Here is a 20,787-nt window from a genome sequence, read left to right on the forward strand (position 1 = left end):
CGGGTACCACTTGGTGAGGAGTTGCACTCGCTCGGACTGAACCACTTTGTACCAGAAGCCGGTGAAGTACTAGGTGAGGAGTTGCGCTGAACCACTTCGTACCCTCTGGTGCACTTCGTTATTTTTTTCTCATGCTACCTTACAGGCACCGTATCTCCCTTTTGCACCTGACGTCCATCTTGAAAAATGCGCTCGTTTGCATCCTGCAGCTTAATAAACCTACAGCTTCCACTGCAGCTCTCTCCAATAATGCATTTCGATTATGTAAGTCCTCCGCCATGTCAACATCTGACGGCCATTCTTCTAATCGCGTCGAACCACTTGCACAATCCATAAACCACCCAACCGGCGTCGATCTCGGTAACTCTAGAGAATTTTTGTCGGTTTACCACCTGTCACTCAGTACCCAACGTTCTTACGCTGGCGCCTGTATTATCGCACAGGTAATTGTACGTTAAGTTATGAATATTTACGCAGCTCGAGTTTCATCCGGATCTGGTGGTACGACCAGTGTCTGATTTCTAATTAACATACCGCGTCCAAAGAGTCGGTACTGCTGCGGTACTGTTACGAAGTGCAATCGAGCAAAACTGAGTACCCCAAGGTCGAAAATTTGGTAGCAGTACTCTGACTCTTTGGTGGGTCTGTTGCGACAAGCGAGAGTCGAGTCGAAGCAGTACTCTGTCGGTACTCGTGGTCGTAAACTTCTCTAGGAAAATTGCGTCGTACGGGTGAGGTATGACGTCGTGAAGTCGGCTCGTTTTCAGCTGAAAGCTGAAACTACACGAGTATGGTTGTTGCGAATGTTAAAGATTTCAGGTCGATAGATGTGAAGTGGTCATGTTCCGACTAGAAGGGAATATATTAAAGTAGGTGTGTGCAAGGCGGCTCGAATGACACACGATGTTTTAAATATCTTGCTCACTGGCTGGTGCCAGAGATTAATAGGGAAGTAATGGATCTCAGGAATAGAATATTGTGCAGGAATGCGGTACCATTTGAACCGTAAATGAAACATGAATTAGAATGGGGGTGGATGGCTCGGTGGTGAGAGAGTCCGGTCGGGACGCGGAAGGTCTCGGGTTCGATTCCGAGTCCAGCCCCAGAAAAAAAAGTCGTTTTTTCTTGAGATCTTGATAGTACTGCTTAGTACTGTAATAAATGATGACGGTAATCCACGTGTTTTGGTGGGTACCCCGCTACGCCGATAACGAGCCTCTTAATTAGCGCGCTTAGACTTTTCCCGCAACGGTGCCAACCTAACGACGTCTTAAGTCTCCATTCTTGTGGTCCACGGAGTGTGACTAACAAACCCGTCGGGATTATCGTCCATCGAACGTTTAGTAAATGTTGAACGTCTCACTCAATTACCATCCCGGAATAATAAAATATCGCCGATCAAGACGCGCGGGGTGAATAGTAGACATACGCATTATTGTAAACTTTCTCCTTATCTCTTTGTGGTTTATAGTAAGTTGATTGCTTAAACAATGGGTGCCATTACTCAAACGGCGCAATCACTGCACTCCACTCAATCATCCATTATGTGGAATTACAGGTGATATTTGTTTGAATACGAGGCGATTGCTTGTTGTACCGAGTTGAATGTAAAAAGCCAGTAGCGCTCCGTAACTGCTTTATTTGTAAAGGTTCTGCTGGTGCAATTAACGTCAACGATTTTTACACAATTACCAGAACCATCATCCTACCAACGCAACTAATTAGTTTCGTCTTTTATCTAGGTTGTACGCCGAGACACTGGCACTGAAAGACATATTTGTTCCGTACAACTTGCGGTAATTTCAATTTGAATCTATCAATGTTCAACGGCCCCGGGGGGGTCCCGTAATAAAGAGCCGAGTCGTCCTGGAGTGATGGTTTGATTGCGTAAACCATTGTAACCGTCGAAGACGATCAACATAAATCACGAAGAAGATTCGGAGGAAGTTAACTACAACACTCTTCCAGGAGGACGTGAAGAATTCTTTTTCACATTAATTAATCTTAGTTTTGTTGCCCGGAGACTAACCTTGCACGTTTAGTTCTGACTGACAGCTGACACTTGTCAATTTTCCTTGACCCAAAATTTTGACACGCCAAGGAAAATGCACGAAAGCACAATTTGACAATCATGAACTTGTTCTCAAATCGCCAAAGTACTGGCGACAAAATTTTTACGCAAATAAAAGCGGTCCGAAAGCTGACCCCTGGGGGAAACGCGAATCGGGAAAAATCTAAAACGCAAAGAGTGTAAATAGTTCGAGTGCGTTTCTTTATGATCCTGGAAGGAATAAAATGGACGTTTTATTAGTGAAGAAAACATGATCTAATCAAGATTAGATTTTACAGTTCCGATGCTAAAGACAAGATAGAAAGTGTCAACCATATGGCATGCGGGAAGCTGCAACTGGAAAACCAAGTAAAAATCAGTTTTACTAGATTTCAATTAGGCTCGTGCACCAAATGAGCTCTCAAGTACCACACATGCAGGTACAGCCATCACCATCATTGTGCACCGTGTTTGGTCTTCTAATCGGTGGGCGAGGATTCCAACCCGCACCAGTTCCAAGTCGGCGGCGAGATTTTTACCATCGTGGTGATAAATCGGGCGCCCATGCCCGATATGATTAACTCTTCGCTGAAATTTATGCGAACGGTTGTAAATTCGTGCAAGTCCTCCCGTTGTAGCTGTCTGGCCCTAGAGACGAACGCGAGGTGTTTTTGGAAGGTGTTTCGCCTTCGTTACGGACGACAACCGGTGCGCTACAAGCCGAAGAATTCAAATCCCTCAAGGCTGCCAAGATAATTTGCGAGTGCGTGGATCAGTTAAATCTGCGAGTGCCTCTCTTTGGTGTTAAATAAAACGTCCATCGGCTTTCCGAGAAAAATTAACGAGAGGCGCCCAGGGTCGGCACCTCCCCCTTTGCACCGCCATTATTTATTCTTGGCTAGTCGAGGGACGCTATCGCAAATCTGCATCTTCGTCCCTCGCGTAATCATCGTCCTCGCTGCACTTTTCTTTTGTTTTCACTTTCTCGCATTTGCATCCATCATTTCTGGAGAAGTGGAGCGAGCGAGTCTTGTCCCCTTGTCACGTGCCTTATCACCACGTTTCGGTCACCTCAAATTAATTAACCACCATCTCGACGGCAACTTTCTTCCATCCATCTTCGTCCCCGCGGACCGAGAGAAACAAAAGGAATGACATAATCTATAATCACCTCATCAATTATTAATCTCGCTGTTTCCAATATGTAAATGTGGCGTCTTATCCCGGCTACCGTGTTAGTTCATTTATTAAAGTTGCTGTTGTAAATGGTGTCCGTACGTGACCGCACTCCTCGTTCTTTGTGTCCAACTATTTATGGTAATGATGTATAAGTACGAATGTTTGCGTTATCACCAAATGCTAAACCGCTAAGAACTTATAACGTATTGAATTGCTAATATTAATACTATGCGGCTCGAAAGTGCGAAGATCACGACTCGATTTTATCGCCGTCGAGTCGCGCTTGCATTCAAATGTGCAACTTTGAGCCTAATCCCCGCTATGTGATGATTGAGAGGGCAAAAATCAAACCGATTGGTATTTTTCGACCAACAACAGAGGCCCCGACGCTGTCCCTTGGGGCGCGCCGGCTCGCGATATTTAACGATTCCAACGGCGGACGCGTCTGAAGAAATGCCGTGATTCATTTTAGGAGAGGACGCAGATACCAAGATGTCCGTTCAAGTTTACTTATATGTCCTTGCTGCCTCTCTTGACTGAATACCTTCGAAATATGTGACGGCTGAGGATTGTCGTTGCTTGGGACGCGTTTCCACAAGTTTAACCGACCGTGGAAGGTTTTTACAATAATTGGCAATACAGGAATTTGAAGATGGAGGGAGCAATTTTTCCCCATCCCGTTTCGGAAGACCGTCTCAGGACCTGCGTTAAGTTATGTATTGCAACAGTAACGTGTGCTCTCGTAAAGCTGCACAATGATGGTTTTATTTTACACTTTCTCATAAACACACATCGTAAAGCGGTCTTAACTACTCAGAAACTATAAATAATAATAAGTGATTTGATTATATTAAGTTACTACTTCAAAGAAGCGCTTCGCGACCGTTTCCTCTGGTTTAGTTGACTTGCAAATATTTTCTTTGGCAAGTCTTACTCCATTCATATTTCGTCTCGTATAACACCACACTTTATTACAATATAAATTCATAAATATTCCATCTGTTATTGGAAGCCGGATAAATACACACTACGTGTGTCGCAATAACAAACATAAAACAAAAAGTAAACAGACGAACGAAAACAAAACAAAATGTACCGTAAACCTTCCAACACCAAGGTACAGGTGGCGCACATTAAGTCTGGATCACACTCCGATGGAAGGTTTACGTAACGCAGCCGTATTGGGTTTTGACTGTTTTGAGAGTGAGCGTCGTTGCGGTTGCGGATTTTTCACCAGATGAGAATGTTTCGGGTCACGGCGCTGAAAATAGTGTCCCAGTTAGAGGATTATTAAAATTGTTGGTGTTATAATAACGCGAGAGTGATTGACACTTCACGACTCCTTCGCAACGTGCAAACTAACATTATTTTGATCATCTTCTAAATCGCTGTAACATCAGCTGTCAAATAAAAACACATGTTAAGTTCAAAATTTTCATAAATTAAATTGCTGGATAATTATGTATTTATGTGTGACCCACAAAACGAGACTCCTCGGGAAGGCTTTCGAAATTCCTTTCCTTTTCATTTAACGTTGTCACTTCTGCTTTAGCACGAGCAGTGTTTGATTTTGCTTTGTTCTTACATTTATGCTTTGAATGCTTTATTTTGCCCTACCGGATTTCGGATTCCTGATTACATTTTTCTTTAAACATAAAATAGCAATTCAAAGAAAAAATATTCCTATCCCCCTCCCCTTCCCTTCTCTGTTCTGTCCCTCCCCTTCGCTTCAACAAAGCTATTTCTGTTAATCTTGATCCTCTTCTATTCTCTTAACGCCTTTACTGCTTTCTTCTTCAGTTGTTCACATTCTTTGAACCACCACTCATTTTGCTTTCTTATTCCTTTTGTTTCCTTGACTATTACTTCACCATCTTTTTTACTTCTTATTCTTCGAATCTGGCTTTTTCTAGTCTCCTCCTATACTCTTCTTCGCTTTGGTCATACCATATTTTTATTATCACATTCTTCTGTTCCTCTTTTGCTCCTCCTTTTCCCATTTCTTCATGGTTCGTTTCTTCTATACTTATTTCTAGCGGGAGATGGTTCGATTCTACTCATTCCCTTATTCTGAATTTTTCTACTCTTTCCCATGCTTCTTCGTTTACTATTTCGCAATTTATCACTGTTTCCCCTCTGCTACCTATAGAGGTCCATTCCCCTTCTTCGTCCTCTTATTTGTCTCCATTCAATACTTCCCATCCATTTTTATTCAATCCATTCCATCAGTCTTTTCCCCTCTGCATTTTCCTTGTCTTTGGATTTTTTTCCCCATGTCTCCTCTCCTCTTCGTAATTTCTTGCTCCTCTTTCTCCTATTCTCCCGTTGAAGTCCCCTCCCAAGAGCATACAATCTTCTCTGTTTTCTTTTAGTGTACGAGTAGGTATCTTCGACACCTCTTATTGTTTTCTTCATCTCTTTGTTGTATATTGTCATTATTTTCCACCATTTATTGCCTATATGTAGATACGTTTCTTTCCATACATCCTTCTTCCTCTCCGTTTTATTATCCCTTCTCTTTAATCCCTAATTTCACCCATGTTATTCTTCCCCCGCAGCTCTTCCTTTTTTCTTTCCTCATTTTGTCCCTTGACATTCCCATTTGTATTCTTTTGGTAACAACTGTTCTATTTTTTCCCAGCTCCATTCCTCTACCCATGATTCTACCAGACCCATTATCTCAAATTGTGTCACATAGTCCCAAAATTATTCTTCTCTTTTTCTTAAACCCATTACGTTCCAATATAATACCTTCACCTTCGCCCTTTTTTGCTTCTCCCCTCTTCTCTTGTGTTCCCCTTTGTGCTTCTTTTCCCGTTCCTATTTTCTTTGTACATCTACCTTTTTTTTTGTCCTTTTTCCATTTCCATTGTCTTCGTTTTTTTCATCGTATCTTTCTCCCCCTACTGAAAAACCTCTAATCTCCCCCTTTCTTCATTTCATCCCCACTGCACCCCCTCTATTGTTATTTTTACTTCGTTCCCTTCCGTTTTTTCTTCTTTCGCGATGGTTCTTGGTTCCTTCTGTATCTCTCGTTCTTGTTTTGTGAGGTCATTGTCTATGAGTATCTTCTCTATTTCCTTGTTTTCTCTCAGTTTTCCCCTTTGTTTCATCAGTTTTTCTTTCTCACTCCGCCCCTTCATTTCCACTAGTACCTGATCCTTGTTTCTGTTATAACAATCTTTGACTGTTTTCTTTAATAAAATTTTCTATATCCTTTTTAATCTGCTGCTTACTCTTTCCTTCATCTCTCATTATGTTATTTCTTCTTCTTCTTCTCCTTTCTTCATATTCCATTTTCCCTTACTCTCTGTCAGGTTGTTTTTCTCTTCCTTCCATTTATTTTTTTTATTCTTAAAGTCTTCCCTTACTCCTTCGATTTCTCTTTTGATTTCTTGGTTCTCTTTTCGCATCTCCTTTATTTCCTTTTTTATTTCCACTTTCATTTCCTCCAACTTTTCTAGTATCTTTTCCACTTCTCTATCTGTTTTCTTCTATACTTCAGATGATCCTGCTGTTTTCTTGTTTACTTTAAATATTTCCTCTCCTTTTCTTCCTGTTCTCCCTTCCCCGGTTCTTTTTCGTTTTTTCTGTTCTTCTATAGGAACATATTCAAACTTCCTTGGCTAAAAGATCGGTTTCTACCTTCTTTGCTCATAGGCTTGTTCTTTGTCTCATAGATTCGCTGGTTTTCTGTTTATTTAATTCGTCTCTTCTTTTGGGTGTTTTCTTCCTCCTTCTTGCAGTTATGCTTTATCATATTTTGGAGTGTGGAACGCCATTTCACTTTTTAATACGATAAAATTTAAAGTATCACTTAAATAAATGGATACTTACATTTAAATATCAGAAAAAATATAAAATGGATCTTTTAATGTAAGTTCAAAATTGTGTTTCCTACTAAATTACACGGGTTAATCGAAACTCTTCTGGATTGACAACAATACCTTCAAAGAGGAATCCATTGGTGCCAAATTCATCATCGTACCTTCCTTAGTTAGGGAGTTATGGCCATTTGAAGTTTATGAAAATTTACAAAAACACCAAAAGGGGATTTTTGAATTTTGGTGACGAATTTTTCCTTCGAACGAATTGAACTCAGAAGTAACTAAAGTTCTGCCTGCAGACGCCATTTCGTTTACTGAGAGCGCGAAATAAGAATACCAGAAGCTCAATAACTTTGTTAATTATGATCCGATTTTCAAATTAAGTATTATTAGCACCAGATTCATCAGGAGGAAGATACAAATCCAACAAAGTCAAAATCATCCCCGTAGCTTCGATGACAAGCCAGATCGTCTGCAATGTAAACCAATCCATACTACGTGACAAAGCTTGATGAGGCAATTCCTTGGGAGCAGAAATTTTTGATCTAAGATCATTTAAAAAAAGTTAGGCGGGAAAATAGTGTTTTTCAGGATTTTTCTCCAAAACTCCCAAAACTAATCGAATCTCTTTTTGACTGGCAAAAGAATCTTGAAAGAGGAACTCAACTATACAAAATACATCCCCCTAGCTGACTTAGATGGGTGTTACGGCCCTTTGAAGTTTTTGAAAATTTCGAAAAAAACATCAACAAGGGGTGATTTGGATTTTGATTTAGGTACTGTAAAGAGGACTCAGATACAACTGTGGGTTTTCCCACTCCATGTTCGCATATTCTCTCAAAACCAAGCTTCATCAGTAAAAAATGTGTTCAGGGTTGCATCATTATAATGCAACGTGTTTAAAAACCATTCACAAAAAATGTTGCACTCATCGCTGACCTTACGACCGTTGCGAGAACAACTTTCAGTTAAAAGGGCGGTAATTGTTCACTTTAACTACTTCTGGAATTTTCGCGTTTTTTCTGGATAGACACCTCGGGGCGTCCTCCTGAAACGTGTCCCACCATTCAAACCTTGTGCAAATGCCTTTTTTTTCTCTCTTGTTGTGTTTCAAGGTCGCATCAAGGTCCCGCCAAGTGTTAGTATAACTAAAGGGTAAGGAAAATTTTCATTTGCACAAGGTTTGACTGGTGGGAAACGATGTAGGAGGACGTCCTGAGGCTGTCTAGCCAGAAAAAACGCGAAAATTCCAGAAGTAGTTAAAGTGAACAATTACCAAAAGGGCTTTCTGCTCAGTTGAGTCAACCGTTTTAGTTTTATGAAAAGTACGACGCAGGATGAAAAACGATGACACTGACGCCAACACAAAATTTTACATTAAACCGGACGCCCTGCAAGTTACGACATACGTGACAAAAACTACATATTTTTAAAAATGTGTACAAAAATTTCCTCGCTAAAAAATTCACGTGTGTCTCAATCGGCTCAGCACCACCAGCGAGCCTCGAAGCCCTCGGTGTAAAATTACGGAAATAAATCCATCCGCACCGAGAGCTGCATAAATCCAGAACAATCTTTATCGTGACAGTGAGAATTCTTAATGGCAACGGTCGTCCCTACAGAAGTGCCTCATTAATTTCCCCGACTGATTTACAACCACAAATCTCAACTTCTGCCACTGTCTTAGTTACCTGATCATTAACCCTTGCACTTCACCTCGGAATTCCGACAGCAACGGGGAAACAACAACAACAACAATATTATTAATTACGATGACTGCACCGCACCGCAAGTGTGGGAATCCCCTGGACGAAGGGACGCGAACGTCTTTTATTAACAGTGTCAAACGAACTGGACAATTTAATAGCTGCGGGTAAGTGATAAACTCCAGTGATATCGTTAGTAATTACTGACGGCTTGACGTTTTAATACGGTGTACTGATAAGTTAATTATAATTACGAATTCGTAGAGATTATAAGGTGTTTTCCAACATTTCCGAGCTAAAACTGGATAACTATTAATAATTGTGGCGATAAAGTTGGATTTCTTTCGTGCGATTTCTTAATCCGCTAGTCATGGGCGGCGCCGCGGGACGCTGCTCGAGGGGCAAACAACTGATGTCGCCGCCTCCAGGCACGATATTGCCGATTCCCAAACCGCAACAATTAAATTTTGTTTCCGGCTACTTTCTACTTTCCGACACAAAGTAAAACAAATACTGTCTATTACATATTATTATTATTATTATTATTATTATTAATACATACAGCTTGGTAAAAACAGCTTGGCACATGAAATGCGCAGAAGAGGAAACGAAAGGGTGTCTGTAAGACAAGGATGTAGCTAGGGTTGAGCCTGTAACACCTCGACACACAACAAACAAGTGCGCTCGGCTAGTGGGAGGGATTTCAGTCCACTACGCATCCATCAGCCATGTGCCAAGCTATTTTTGTTGAGCTGTACCACTTATGTGATGCTACGGCATTCAGGCCGGATTAATTTATCATTATATTATATTTATTACTGACTGAGTGCAGGCCAAGCGTTTTCCATTATTTTCGAGCAAAAACCAGGAAATCTGTTTATTATTATTATTATTGACAAGGTTAGATAATTTCTTACGTAACACACTTCATTCTAATCTTTTCTTTAATTAACGCTGGATATAATTAGGAGCAAATTGAGCCGATCCTGATCTGTGACGCGTCTAAAAAATATTTATCGTTTTGCAAAGTGACAGTGAAAGTTTGATCTAATCGGCGACAGTTTCCGATCCGACCTATCCGTTACGTCAGAGCTTTTTCGGCACCGGAAAATTAACCGGCCCAGGTGGTAATCATTGTGATTATTTCTCTCGTGACTGTTGTTGTGAACGAGATAATGACAAGTTGTTAAACAACGAATACTCTGTCATTTTTTAAATTACATCTCGAGCGTGCAGTCAGATTATCTCCGAAACTGTTTCGCCACGGCACAATTAGCGAAATGCACTTCCGCTGATTACGACAATTACGAAATTGTTTCCAATTAATGTAACAGATTACGATGCACCGGTGGTTTTCGATGCGATCACAACCGTAATTCCATTATGTACGACTCGTTAATATTATGTGAAATAAGTTGATTTCATCGTTCTCGTGTACTACGTTTAATTAAATTGTTATAATGAACTAATTGCGATTTGATTGCACACGACCATGTCATTTCTCGGTCCATTAGGGTTTAATAAAGGGGACAGTTGATCATTGTCGTTTCGTAATGTAGTGTCCGCCCCTAGTTTGTCAAAGGACTATTTTGTGTGTTCAGAAAGCGGACAATGTTCGCGGTAGAGTAATAGCCGACCATTAGTGGGACCATTACGGATTCTACATGGATGTTTCATGGTGGTAGGAAAGGCGTAAATCTTCCTTCTTCGTTCGAGAAATTCTTCGATGATTAAAACAAGCGTAGGGAGAATGTGGCGTTATTGATGTAATACAATTGTTTTCTTTTTACTGTTTGAATGTTCAAAAATTATTAACCTAAATAATTAAGAAGTATCGCGCGTTCAAATGAAATCCTGGGCTGAGTAGGCGTTGGAAAAATTAAACCGTTTAGGACAGTGTAACGTTTGAATTTCCCGCCGTTTGACACGAATGACATTTGATTATGTTTAATCGGGACATAATTGAACATGTTTGTTTTCAGCAAAAGGTGCCCTTAGATATTTGCTTTGAGAGTAGGAATCGTTAAGTTACTCTATTTTTAATGTAAAACATTGCAAAGAAAGAAAAAAAGAAACTCTTTTTTGGCTCTAAATTTTAGGTTAGCTGTCAACATGCTCCAATTAATCTACGCTTTAAAAAAGCATAACAATTGACGGTTTCCAACGCCTCGCCAGCCCAGGATTTCATTTGAACGCCCGATACGTGTTAAAAGAATGCAAAACAACGCATCTTGCTTTATACAAATGTTATGGTTTACAAGAGAATCAAAGAAATCAGTTTGTTTATGAACCGCTGAAAAATTTCAAATTTGGCGGGCAATTTTGACGTCAAGTTTTTCTGTCATTCGAGGTTGTGTTTGGTTTTTGTCGTTAAAGTTTTTTGAGGTTCATCATGAATTTTAATAAACTTTGTAAAGTGGTGATAAAATAGTGTCTGCAACTCATTCAGAATACAACAAAGACTCAAACAATAAATTAAAAAGACTGTAATTGTGAGTAAAAGCATAAAATAAAACACCAAAGAAAATTGGTGAAAACTATTTGAAAATTAGTTAATTTTGAATTAATTGACAACAAAAAAGTCTGCTCTGATTTTTTTACCCATTTTTTCATAAAATTCAACATTTGTATAAGGCATTATTGCGATTCCTGGTCTGGGAGCGATAGTGAGCAGACGTGTTTAGTAAAAAAGTTCAGAGATTAGTAACGTAAACAGCGACGAGTGAGTGAGAGGTGATAAGCAGAAGGCAGCGGGCAAGAAAGAGAGGGCATGACAACATCGCCGAAAGTAAGGAAGAAAGCTGCAAGAGAGAAAGAGAAGAGGGTAGGATGTCTGAAGAAAGCACAAACCCATTCAGAAAGAGTCCCAGAAGGGGAAGATCCCCAAGTAGAAGCGAAGAAGGAAATAAAAGCAAAGAAATAGATAATGAAATGAAAACCATAATTAGCGAGATAAGAGAGGATACGGCGGGAATAAGAGAGGAGAACAAAGTACTAAAAAAGGAATTAGGGGAGAATGGGGAGGAGATGAGAGGAAGAGAAGAAAAATTGCAGGCGGAGAAGGCAGATTGGATGATATGGTTGAAAATGAAAAAATGAAAACGAAAAGATGGAACAAAGAGAAAAGAAGGAGAGGAAGAATAATGTTGGAATAACCGGAATAGGGCGAATAAGTGGAAATATAGAGAGCGGGGAATTGTTAGAAAGAGAGATAGGGGTGAAAGTGAATGTAAAGGAAGCATTTAAAATAAAGACAAGATGATGCTGGCAAAAATAGAAAGGGAGCAGAAGAACAACATCATGCTAAATAAGAGTAAGTTGAAAGATTTGACAAACGAAGAAAGGGAAATACAAAAGAAGTCAAGAGAGGTAGCTAGAGCGGAAAGAGATAGAGGTAAAAGGGTGAAAATAGGATACAGGAAGATACATATAAACGGGGAATGGTTTATATGGGATGAGAGAGAGGAGAAACTGAAGAACATTTTTTAGAAGAAGGCGAGAAGAGAAGATGATCCGGCGAGAAAAGGTGAATAAAAAGGTAGATGGACAAAGAAAACGGAAAAGAAGTACAGAGAAAGAAGATACGCAAGGGAGGGAAGAAGCAAAAGTAAGGGTACTATATTGGAACGTATCGGGTTTAAAGAAAAAGAGCAAGAATTTTGGGACTACGTAGGACAATTCGAGATAGTGGGTCTTCTGGTGGAAACTTGGATAGAGGAAAGGAGTTGGGGGGGAATAGAAAAGTCGCTACCGAACGAGTATAAGTGGGAATGCTAAGGGGCAAAACGAGAAAAGAAAAAAGGAAGAGCCACAGGGGTAATAATAACAGGGATGAAATTAGGGATTAAAGAAAAGGTAGAAGAAGAAAGAGGTATGGAAAAAAACGTACAAATAGGCAACGAATGGTGGACAATAATGACAATATACAGCAAAGAGATGAAGACAACAATAATAATAGGTGTCGAAGACGCAATGAAAAAAAAAACAGGGAAGAATGTATGCTCTTCGGAGGGGACTTCAACGGGAGAATAGGAGAAAGAGGAGCAAGAAATTGGGAAGAAGTGAGAGAGGATGGTAAAAGAAAATCCAAAGACAAAGTGGAAAATGCAGAGGGGAAGAGACTGATGGAATGGATAAAAAAAATGGATGGGAAGTACTGAATGGGAACAAACAAGGCGACGAAGAAGGGAAATGGACACACATAGTTAGAACGGGGAAAACAGTGAGAGATTACGGAATAGTGAACGAAGAAGCATGGGGAAGAGAGAGTGCCAGGGAAAACAGGTATTGACAGAAAGAGAGGAAAGAAGGTACAGAACGTGCCTCGAGGAGAGAGAGGCAATCGAGCACATGTGGAGAGGATGCGGTGAAATGAGAGAGAGAGAGGGAGAGAAAAGAACGGGGAGAAATACTGACCAGACGAAAAGGGGATGGGATGGATGAAAGAGGAGGGAAACGATAGAGAAGAGGAGGGGTGAGAATAGAAAGAAAAATGTAATCTTTTTTTTGGAATTGTTACCTTTATTTTTAAATAAACTGTAAGCAGAAATCCGAAAGCCCGTAGGGCAAGTAAAGCATTATTATAATATAAATACATATAAGGCATTATTGCTCAATTGTTACTTATCTTGGAGTTCTACCACTGGTTAAAATATCTACACAACTTTCAAAGTCACCCTGTATGTGCCGCTGTCAGGAAGTTCGTTTATGACATTTGCATATCTGTCTTTACGTGGAGCTTCCCTTCTGCTCATTTTCTTATTTACTCCACCAAGTTCATTGTTTTCTTACATTTTTTATGTGTTCATTTTTTCCAACTGCTTCAATTTTTCTCCGTTCAAAATTTTTTACATCATTGTCAGATCCTTCTGATCGTCACGTTTCTTCTCACGATTCTGTCGACGACTTCTCACCGCAAATGAAGTTGAAAAATTCGAAATCACCACCTGGAGCGTCGGGCCCGTCCAAAGTCTCCGCCAATGCCCCACCTCATTAATTCCCCGTCGGTGACTTTACGAGGGACATTTACATCGTCACCTGAGCAAAACTGCGCCACCGAGGCACCCACTTAACATTTTCTAATGGCTGAATTTACAAATTCTCTCCGGTAGCCGAGCTCTTAATGCCATCTATAAATTCATCGTTATTAGTAGGCCATTATCAATATTGGCAAACCTGTCGCCATAAAATAAATCGCGCTTTTATTCATTTCCTTTAATGCCGGTCCATAACCGGCGTTTTATTAGTGACAAGTCGGTGAGTGCATTTCGGAATACCACCTCGTCCTGCACGCACCGTCCCTCGTCCTATAAACACTTCAACAAAATGGCCATTCGCGTATCCATTACGCGCGTGATTTGTTTCCACCGTCGGAAAAATGCGTCGTCGACAATTTGCAGGAAAACGCCGCCGGCGCTGGGATCGCCTCATTTGCGCCGCGCCAAAACAACTTCCGTGCCGACGGCGCTGGAGGCGGTCAAGGGAATTTCGTGCTTGACGGCGGCGCTTCGGCCGGTTTTTTCGGGCAAAGGCGGAGGTATGTCCGTTGGATTTTTTGCGGTTTGCTGCACTCGGGCCAGTCGGAAATTACTCAAATTCTTACCGCGCGATGTGAGCTTTTCGATCCTGAACTTTTTCCACGGATTCCTAACAATTTCACCAAGCGTGCGGCTTGTATCTTCTTTTTCTTCTTCAATTGTTTATGGACAGTCGCATAATTCTGTCGTCGAGGTTCTGAGCAGTAAATGTGAAGAAACTCAATGAGACTGACTGAAACCCCTCATATTTTTACCACATTCAGCAACAAAACCAAAAAAAAAAATGAAAATGATATCGTTTAAATCTTGTAAAATTCTACAAAAATTAATGGGTAATGATGTTATCGTTCACTTTTGCCACTCCACTATTTTCGTTTTGCTAATTTCTCATCACGCCGAAATTGTTATGAACCGCCGGAATCATATTGACCATATTCTATGGTCAACGAGGTGGAAATTTGGCAACGTCACGCTCACAGACGACACCAGAAAATGTTTTCTTTACTTTCATTTATGTTGTTGTCTCATTTATTATTCTTTCTTTTACGAATCTTCCATTAAACCGAATTATTCTTTTCTTTTTCTTTTTTCAAACCTAGCCCAAAATAAAAATTTGTATTTTTATTATGTTATACAGTAAGATCCAATGTATTAAAAAAATAATGATATCTGACGTCCAGTTTCTCACATTTTTGCAAAATTTAACCACAAAAAAGTCAAAAGAAAAATTTTAAAAAGTCAAAAAAAATCTACTGTATGTTTCAAAAATGTCTGGTCAAGTAGGTTATGAAAAACAAAAGCATAAAAAACGTATGGGCTTAACTTGAATAATTCAGGCCCGAGCGAGAACATCCACTTCTAATCAATTTAGAAAAGTGGTCAACAGATGTTTCCCAACAATGAGATATTTATTTATGACACTGCAGTTGTAAATCTTGGTTATTTTTCGCTCTTAATGTTAAAATTGGAATGATTCAAAAACGAATAATTATCTTTTGATGCGAATTTCATAAATGTGTTGTTTGAATTAATTGTGAATTATGAACGTGTGCGAAAAAAAATTTTTTTTACTCAAAATCGATTTTTTTAATTTTATGACTGAATTAAGTGATAAGGGAAAATTGATTACACACATTTGAAGTCTTATATAAAGGGAATGTAACCCTAAAGTTTCGTAATTAATCCGGAGTACCGCAGGGATCTGCATTAGGACCAGTTTCAGTACGCAACCCTATTCCCACTCTTTTTTTTTCTTTCTTTGGCAGTGTTTTGGACGCCAATTTTGTTTGTGATTGTTTCTTCTTCGGTGTTTTTTATTGTTCACCATCGTGGTCTCATGGTTTGATACAAACTTAGCAATCTGGGCCGCAATTAGTATCCGTGTTACCTATCCATAAATTTTATGGCAAATTATAAAACACGATGATCGACCATGATGCAATCTGGGTCGCTCGTAAATACATCTACGTTTGTAGAAAATCTTCGAGATTTTACTAAATACCATCAAAAATAGAATTTCTAGAAAGCTAGAAAATAAAACTGTTGCTGCGACACCATTACCTGGAAAGTCGCGCAGTATTTGCCTTCTTCAAAATGGTTTCTTCATTTCGAAATCTAGTTTTGGAAGATTCTCCTCGATCATCTCTGTCGGCTTGTGTCAATTGGAAAAACGCGAACGTGCCGACGTCGGTAACGAGATTGTTTCGTGAGGCACTTAAGTCGGCGATAAGTTAATTAAAGAACTGCCAAAAGTGAAGCAACAGAATTCGCAACGGTCTGTGGCTTGATGAAACTTCACGCTTTCAGCCGATTACGGTTTCAGGTTTCAGTAATGAACACATCCACAATCGTTTCATTGTCATTTGGGCAGACAGTCTTCTGTAACGGTGCAATTTCTGCACAAGCGACAAAATGTCTCCAGTGCAGAAAACTTACCACGACGAAGACCGTAAAAACATATTTTGCTTCCAACTGCCAACGCGCAAGCCTGATTTGAGTCCAACAGACAGAATTCGAAGAAGAAAAACAAACACGGTGCGACGAGAGAACGCAAAGATGTGAAATTGCCCTTTTTCAACAGGCGCAAAGCAAAAAATATTTTATGTGCTCCACAAAGAGAAATCAGATGGATTCAAATAAGTCAAACCTGGCGGCTATTTGTTGCTGCTGCAATGTACTTATCTCGAGTACCATTCTTTTCAGCAGTAGAGTTCTAATCAATTCTGTTTATCGTAACGACAGTCGTTAATGCAAATCAATGAAAGCGGAGATTTACTGACAGAAAAAAAAAACATATATGTACTATAAATAAATTTAGATACAAATGAGGAAACTGTCACACAAAATGAGAGTGTGGAAAATGTTAATTTTGCACTAGAAGCAGGTGAAGATACGAATTACTAAGAAAAAAATCTTTAGATTATTTTTTTACATTTCTGTTTTTTCAAGAAACTGTTTAACTGTTGCGTAAAACATCTGTTTGAAAATAGAAGTAAAAAGCGTTCAATTGAAGTTTTCCTAATTGCAGACAGTATGTATTGGAAATAATATTGCGTGGAACTCAAGCACTCGTGGGATTGCCGCACACTTATAAAAAAAGTACAACTTTACGCACTCGTCGCGTAAAATACTGTTGCCGTCCTGGATAAGATGCGAGAGTCGCTATCAGGTTAAAAAATCCTTCATCGCCCCAATTAGGCAACAATTAAACGCCAACAAATCATTAAAGCGCCGTAAACTTTACGACGACTTCTATCTTCTTTTCTTCGAAAAGTCGCGCGAAACGGTCCGCCTTACATACATACATTTTCTGCTGACCTGTTCGAACGTTTATGTCGCATTCGACCGGTCATCGGCGAAGAAAAAAATCTCTCCCGTCTAGATATCGCGAGTCTGTGGGGATGTGCCGTTACTGGAAAGGCTCTTTCTTCATTCAATGCAAATCACGAACCTTGTCCCAATTTGATAACTCAGCTTAATTAAACGCCACGTTTACGGTTAGTGTCGGAGTTGACGGGATCGGATGAGGCGAAGTGATGGATGTACAAGAACAGATCCAGCAAAACGAAGACAGGAAAAAGAAGAATCGGAGAGACGGGTGGAAATGAGATTTAAACTTCTTGACGGATCTGAGGCGGCTGTTCTCGTTGTCGTGTTGTTTTCATATTTTGACGTACTCACCTACTTCTGTCACGTTTGTTTAACAACTAAATCTACACATATCAACAAAACTGGAGAGTACGTCTCTGTACTGATTATAGAATTTTCTGGGTTGCGAGTGCCACACAGACGAGTCAGACGACATTTCAGCGGTTTTTACAATTTTTGTCTGTATTTATGTCGGGTTTGGGTCCATTTGACGCAAAGACCAACCTATCGATTTTCTCCAAATGAAATTGGTCACAAAGGCAGAACTCCGGAGTGTGTTCTGCACTTGTTTCGTTACGATATGGCGTCAACGAGCTACGCACTAACGATAAAACTGTGGTGGGTGTTTTGCGGAGTAGTGAGCTCGTCCTGAAAATATCGTGTACGATCTGAATGTTTTAGAATAAAATTGGAATTTTCATTAGGTATCTGGAAAGTCTGAAGTCAAATTTTTTCATCTTGAATTTCACTTTGTGTTAAAAATCAAGAGAAAATGCGACTTGGAACTCTTCGGCCAACAAAAATTCGATCTGTTTAAATTGTGCTTTGACATATTAGATCTTTCCAATCATATTTTACAAAGTCGCAAATCCTGCATCTTCGCTGTCGCTTCTGATGCCGCAAGAGCTGCCTCCGAGTCGCTGCGATTAAGTTTTCAAGAAATTAATGACCGCCAATACGAATCCATTAACTAAAACTAGTTATTGCATAATGAATTACGGCGACTCGTTGCAATTTTCATGATAAATTGCGCGATTTTTTCCCGCGCAAATAAGTTGCCGCCGCCGCCGCCCCTCGCACTTACCGCACACTTGGACGTGTCCAGGATCTCCACCTCCGTCGTGACGTTGTCGAATGTGACGTTGTGACGATAAAGAAAATCTGAAACGAGAAAAAGAAACAACGTTCAGAAACAGATGAATTATTACTGCGAGATTTGTGCGCCAGCGATTTCACCGGAAACGGCACCAACTTCGTTTCTTTCGGGCGGGAAAAAGCGTCCCGGAGCTAGACAAAAATAAAAATTTTCGACGAATCCTTTCTCCGAGACTCCTTCCTTCATGACTGTTTGTTTTTGTGTTTTTATCGTTGACAAACAAGTAACAATTTTTTGAAACATTTAAAAAGTGTGTTCGTTCATCCGACGCAATCGTTTATTGGTCACGTGTCGATTCGATCACTCTTTGACTTTGACCAAACATTGAAAATTAGTTAAAGCGTGCCCGGACATGGTCCGATACCCTCGAGTGAATTTTATAATGTGCAAATTGATCCAAGTCGGAATAAATTAAAATAAATTGGACGGTATTCCTGAATTTACAGTCGCTTGAAAAACTGCAACCATGAATGTTGATTAAATGCGAGAAAAAAAGCGCAACTGTCTGAAACGCACTGGTTGTAAATTAATTAAGCCAAGACAGAAGCTAGAGAGGTCAGACCGATAACTGTCACTTTTTTGTCTCCGACACAACAAGAGCAAAACCTGTGCATAAACTACACTTTATAGTGCACTTGTGACCAGCGTCGAAACCGGCAATAATTTATTGACGCAACATTTAGAGACAAATTAATAAAATGGCGCCCGAGAATAAATCACGTTCCCATTACAAAATAACTATTGTTAAGTGGAAGTATTTATAGAGCGACGTGTAAAAATGAAATATTGTCATAAAAGACCACTCATAATGAATCATATTTTCGACCCAGTTATTATTATTAATGTGGTGTCCGATAGATAAAGCACGTGTCTTGTCGCAATTGGTCAACTAATAAAATCCGTTCTTTATCTGGGGAAATTTCGCAACGACCACGTCAAAAATAAATAATGTTGTGTTCAACCATTTTTACAAAAATATACACTTACAAACTCTCTAGTTACGCGGTTTTTTGTATTCGACAACTTGATGTTATATATCTTATGTCACTCCTGGACAAATAAGCCATCGACCAGTGAAAGTCTCGTCGAAATTGCCTCAGTACTTAAGGCTACAAAAGCGCACAATCATACGTACAAAAATACACCACACCGAAACTTCATCAAAATTTGGGATTTTATTTGTTTTGAATTGTTAACCCCAATTAGTACTCATTTGGAACATATCTGACGTGTTTTTACCTTCAACCAATTGTTTTTTAGACTTATCTGTAGAATTTTGATCGACTTTTCGGGGGCATTTTATAGCCGTTGCATAATTTATTCGTAGTAGTCCACACACCATCGACAATGTCTATTCCAACTCGCCCAAGACTCGAAAGAATCCAACTCGAAGCTATTAAAATAAAAGGTTTGAGGAGCCCATCGATAACGTTTCCGAAATAAAAAAAACCCAACCGGGGAGCTAGTAATGGTAGTCGTTGACTGTCTTATCTTAATGGCGCATAAAAAAGTCTTGTATCGATGTGTTTTAATTCTATTGTAACATTAATTACCCATTGGTTCGTTTCAAAAAAAAAAATCCTCAAGGCAACAATCAAATCATCGTGATTGATCTGCGATTGAGGGAAAGTTGTTTAGGTACATTAAAAAAACACTGGACTCTGGTTATGTTATGACTTAAGGGTTTTTAAGACCAGAGACCCTCTGTAGAGACCCCACGTTAAAAGAAGTCTCTCGCGGGTGGGACACTGTCAAAGTCGACTGCTTTCAGAGGATATGGTCACTGTACCAGCATTCGCTTCCTGTGTATGAGTCCACAGGACAAGATGAGGAAAACCTCTGAAAAAAAACCTCTTCCATCTACTGTCCGGCCAGGGGTTTGAACCCCGAACCTCCCGAATGGAGACCAGGCGCGCTTATCACGCGTCTACGAGGCTCTGTCTACTTTAGTCGTTTAGGTTGGACAGCTTTGCGTAAATATGCAAATAAAACCGAGATTTATTTATTTTGATTTTTACAGTGGTACAGAAACTGGAACGACTTTGTGATAATTGAGAGAGTTCAAAAATTAATTGGTGGGAGAAAATAAATCGCGATTGAAACGCGAGTGCCGTCGGAGAGTTTTTTCGCTGCGAAGAACTAGACGAAGACATGGAGGAAGAATTTGTCGTCGTGTTTGACACGATCGCGGCAATAGAATTCGTGTTTTCTAAGTGTCAAAGCGGATCTGTGTCGAACCAAAAGTGTTCTTCAGCAGGAACGCGGCGATCCGAGAATCCTGCGAGACGTCCAGGTTTCATTAATGACCACGACCTCCTCGTCCATTCTTTAATTGGTGTCGGTGTGAAAAATCCACGGTTGTCGAGGTTGCCGAACGTCGCTAAACGTCCGATAAAGATTGGACCACCTACCGTGCTGGCTGAGTAAAAGCTTCTTTCACAAGATAATGGGCGAAATGGCAACG

The 20,787-nt window shown here is 40.0% G+C and overlaps 1 protein-coding gene across 2 annotated transcripts in view; it reads right to left on the minus strand.

The window, feature by feature from the left end:
• LOC138136336 (ras-related and estrogen-regulated growth inhibitor-like) overlaps positions 1-20,787 on the minus strand; it is a 104,964-nt gene that overhangs the window by 26,312 nt on the left and 57,865 nt on the right. For both annotated transcript variants that reach the window (XM_069055495.1, XM_069055494.1), the window contains one exon: positions 18,252-18,328. In XM_069055495.1, the coding sequence (XP_068911596.1) occupies positions 18,252-18,328 (77 nt within the window). The remainder of the gene's footprint in view (positions 1-18,251; positions 18,329-20,787) is intronic.

The sequence above is a fragment of the Tenebrio molitor genome, chromosome 8, assembly GCF_963966145.1.
Source record: "Tenebrio molitor chromosome 8, icTenMoli1.1, whole genome shotgun sequence".
Classification (NCBI taxonomy): Eukaryota; Metazoa; Arthropoda; class Insecta; order Coleoptera; family Tenebrionidae; genus Tenebrio; species Tenebrio molitor.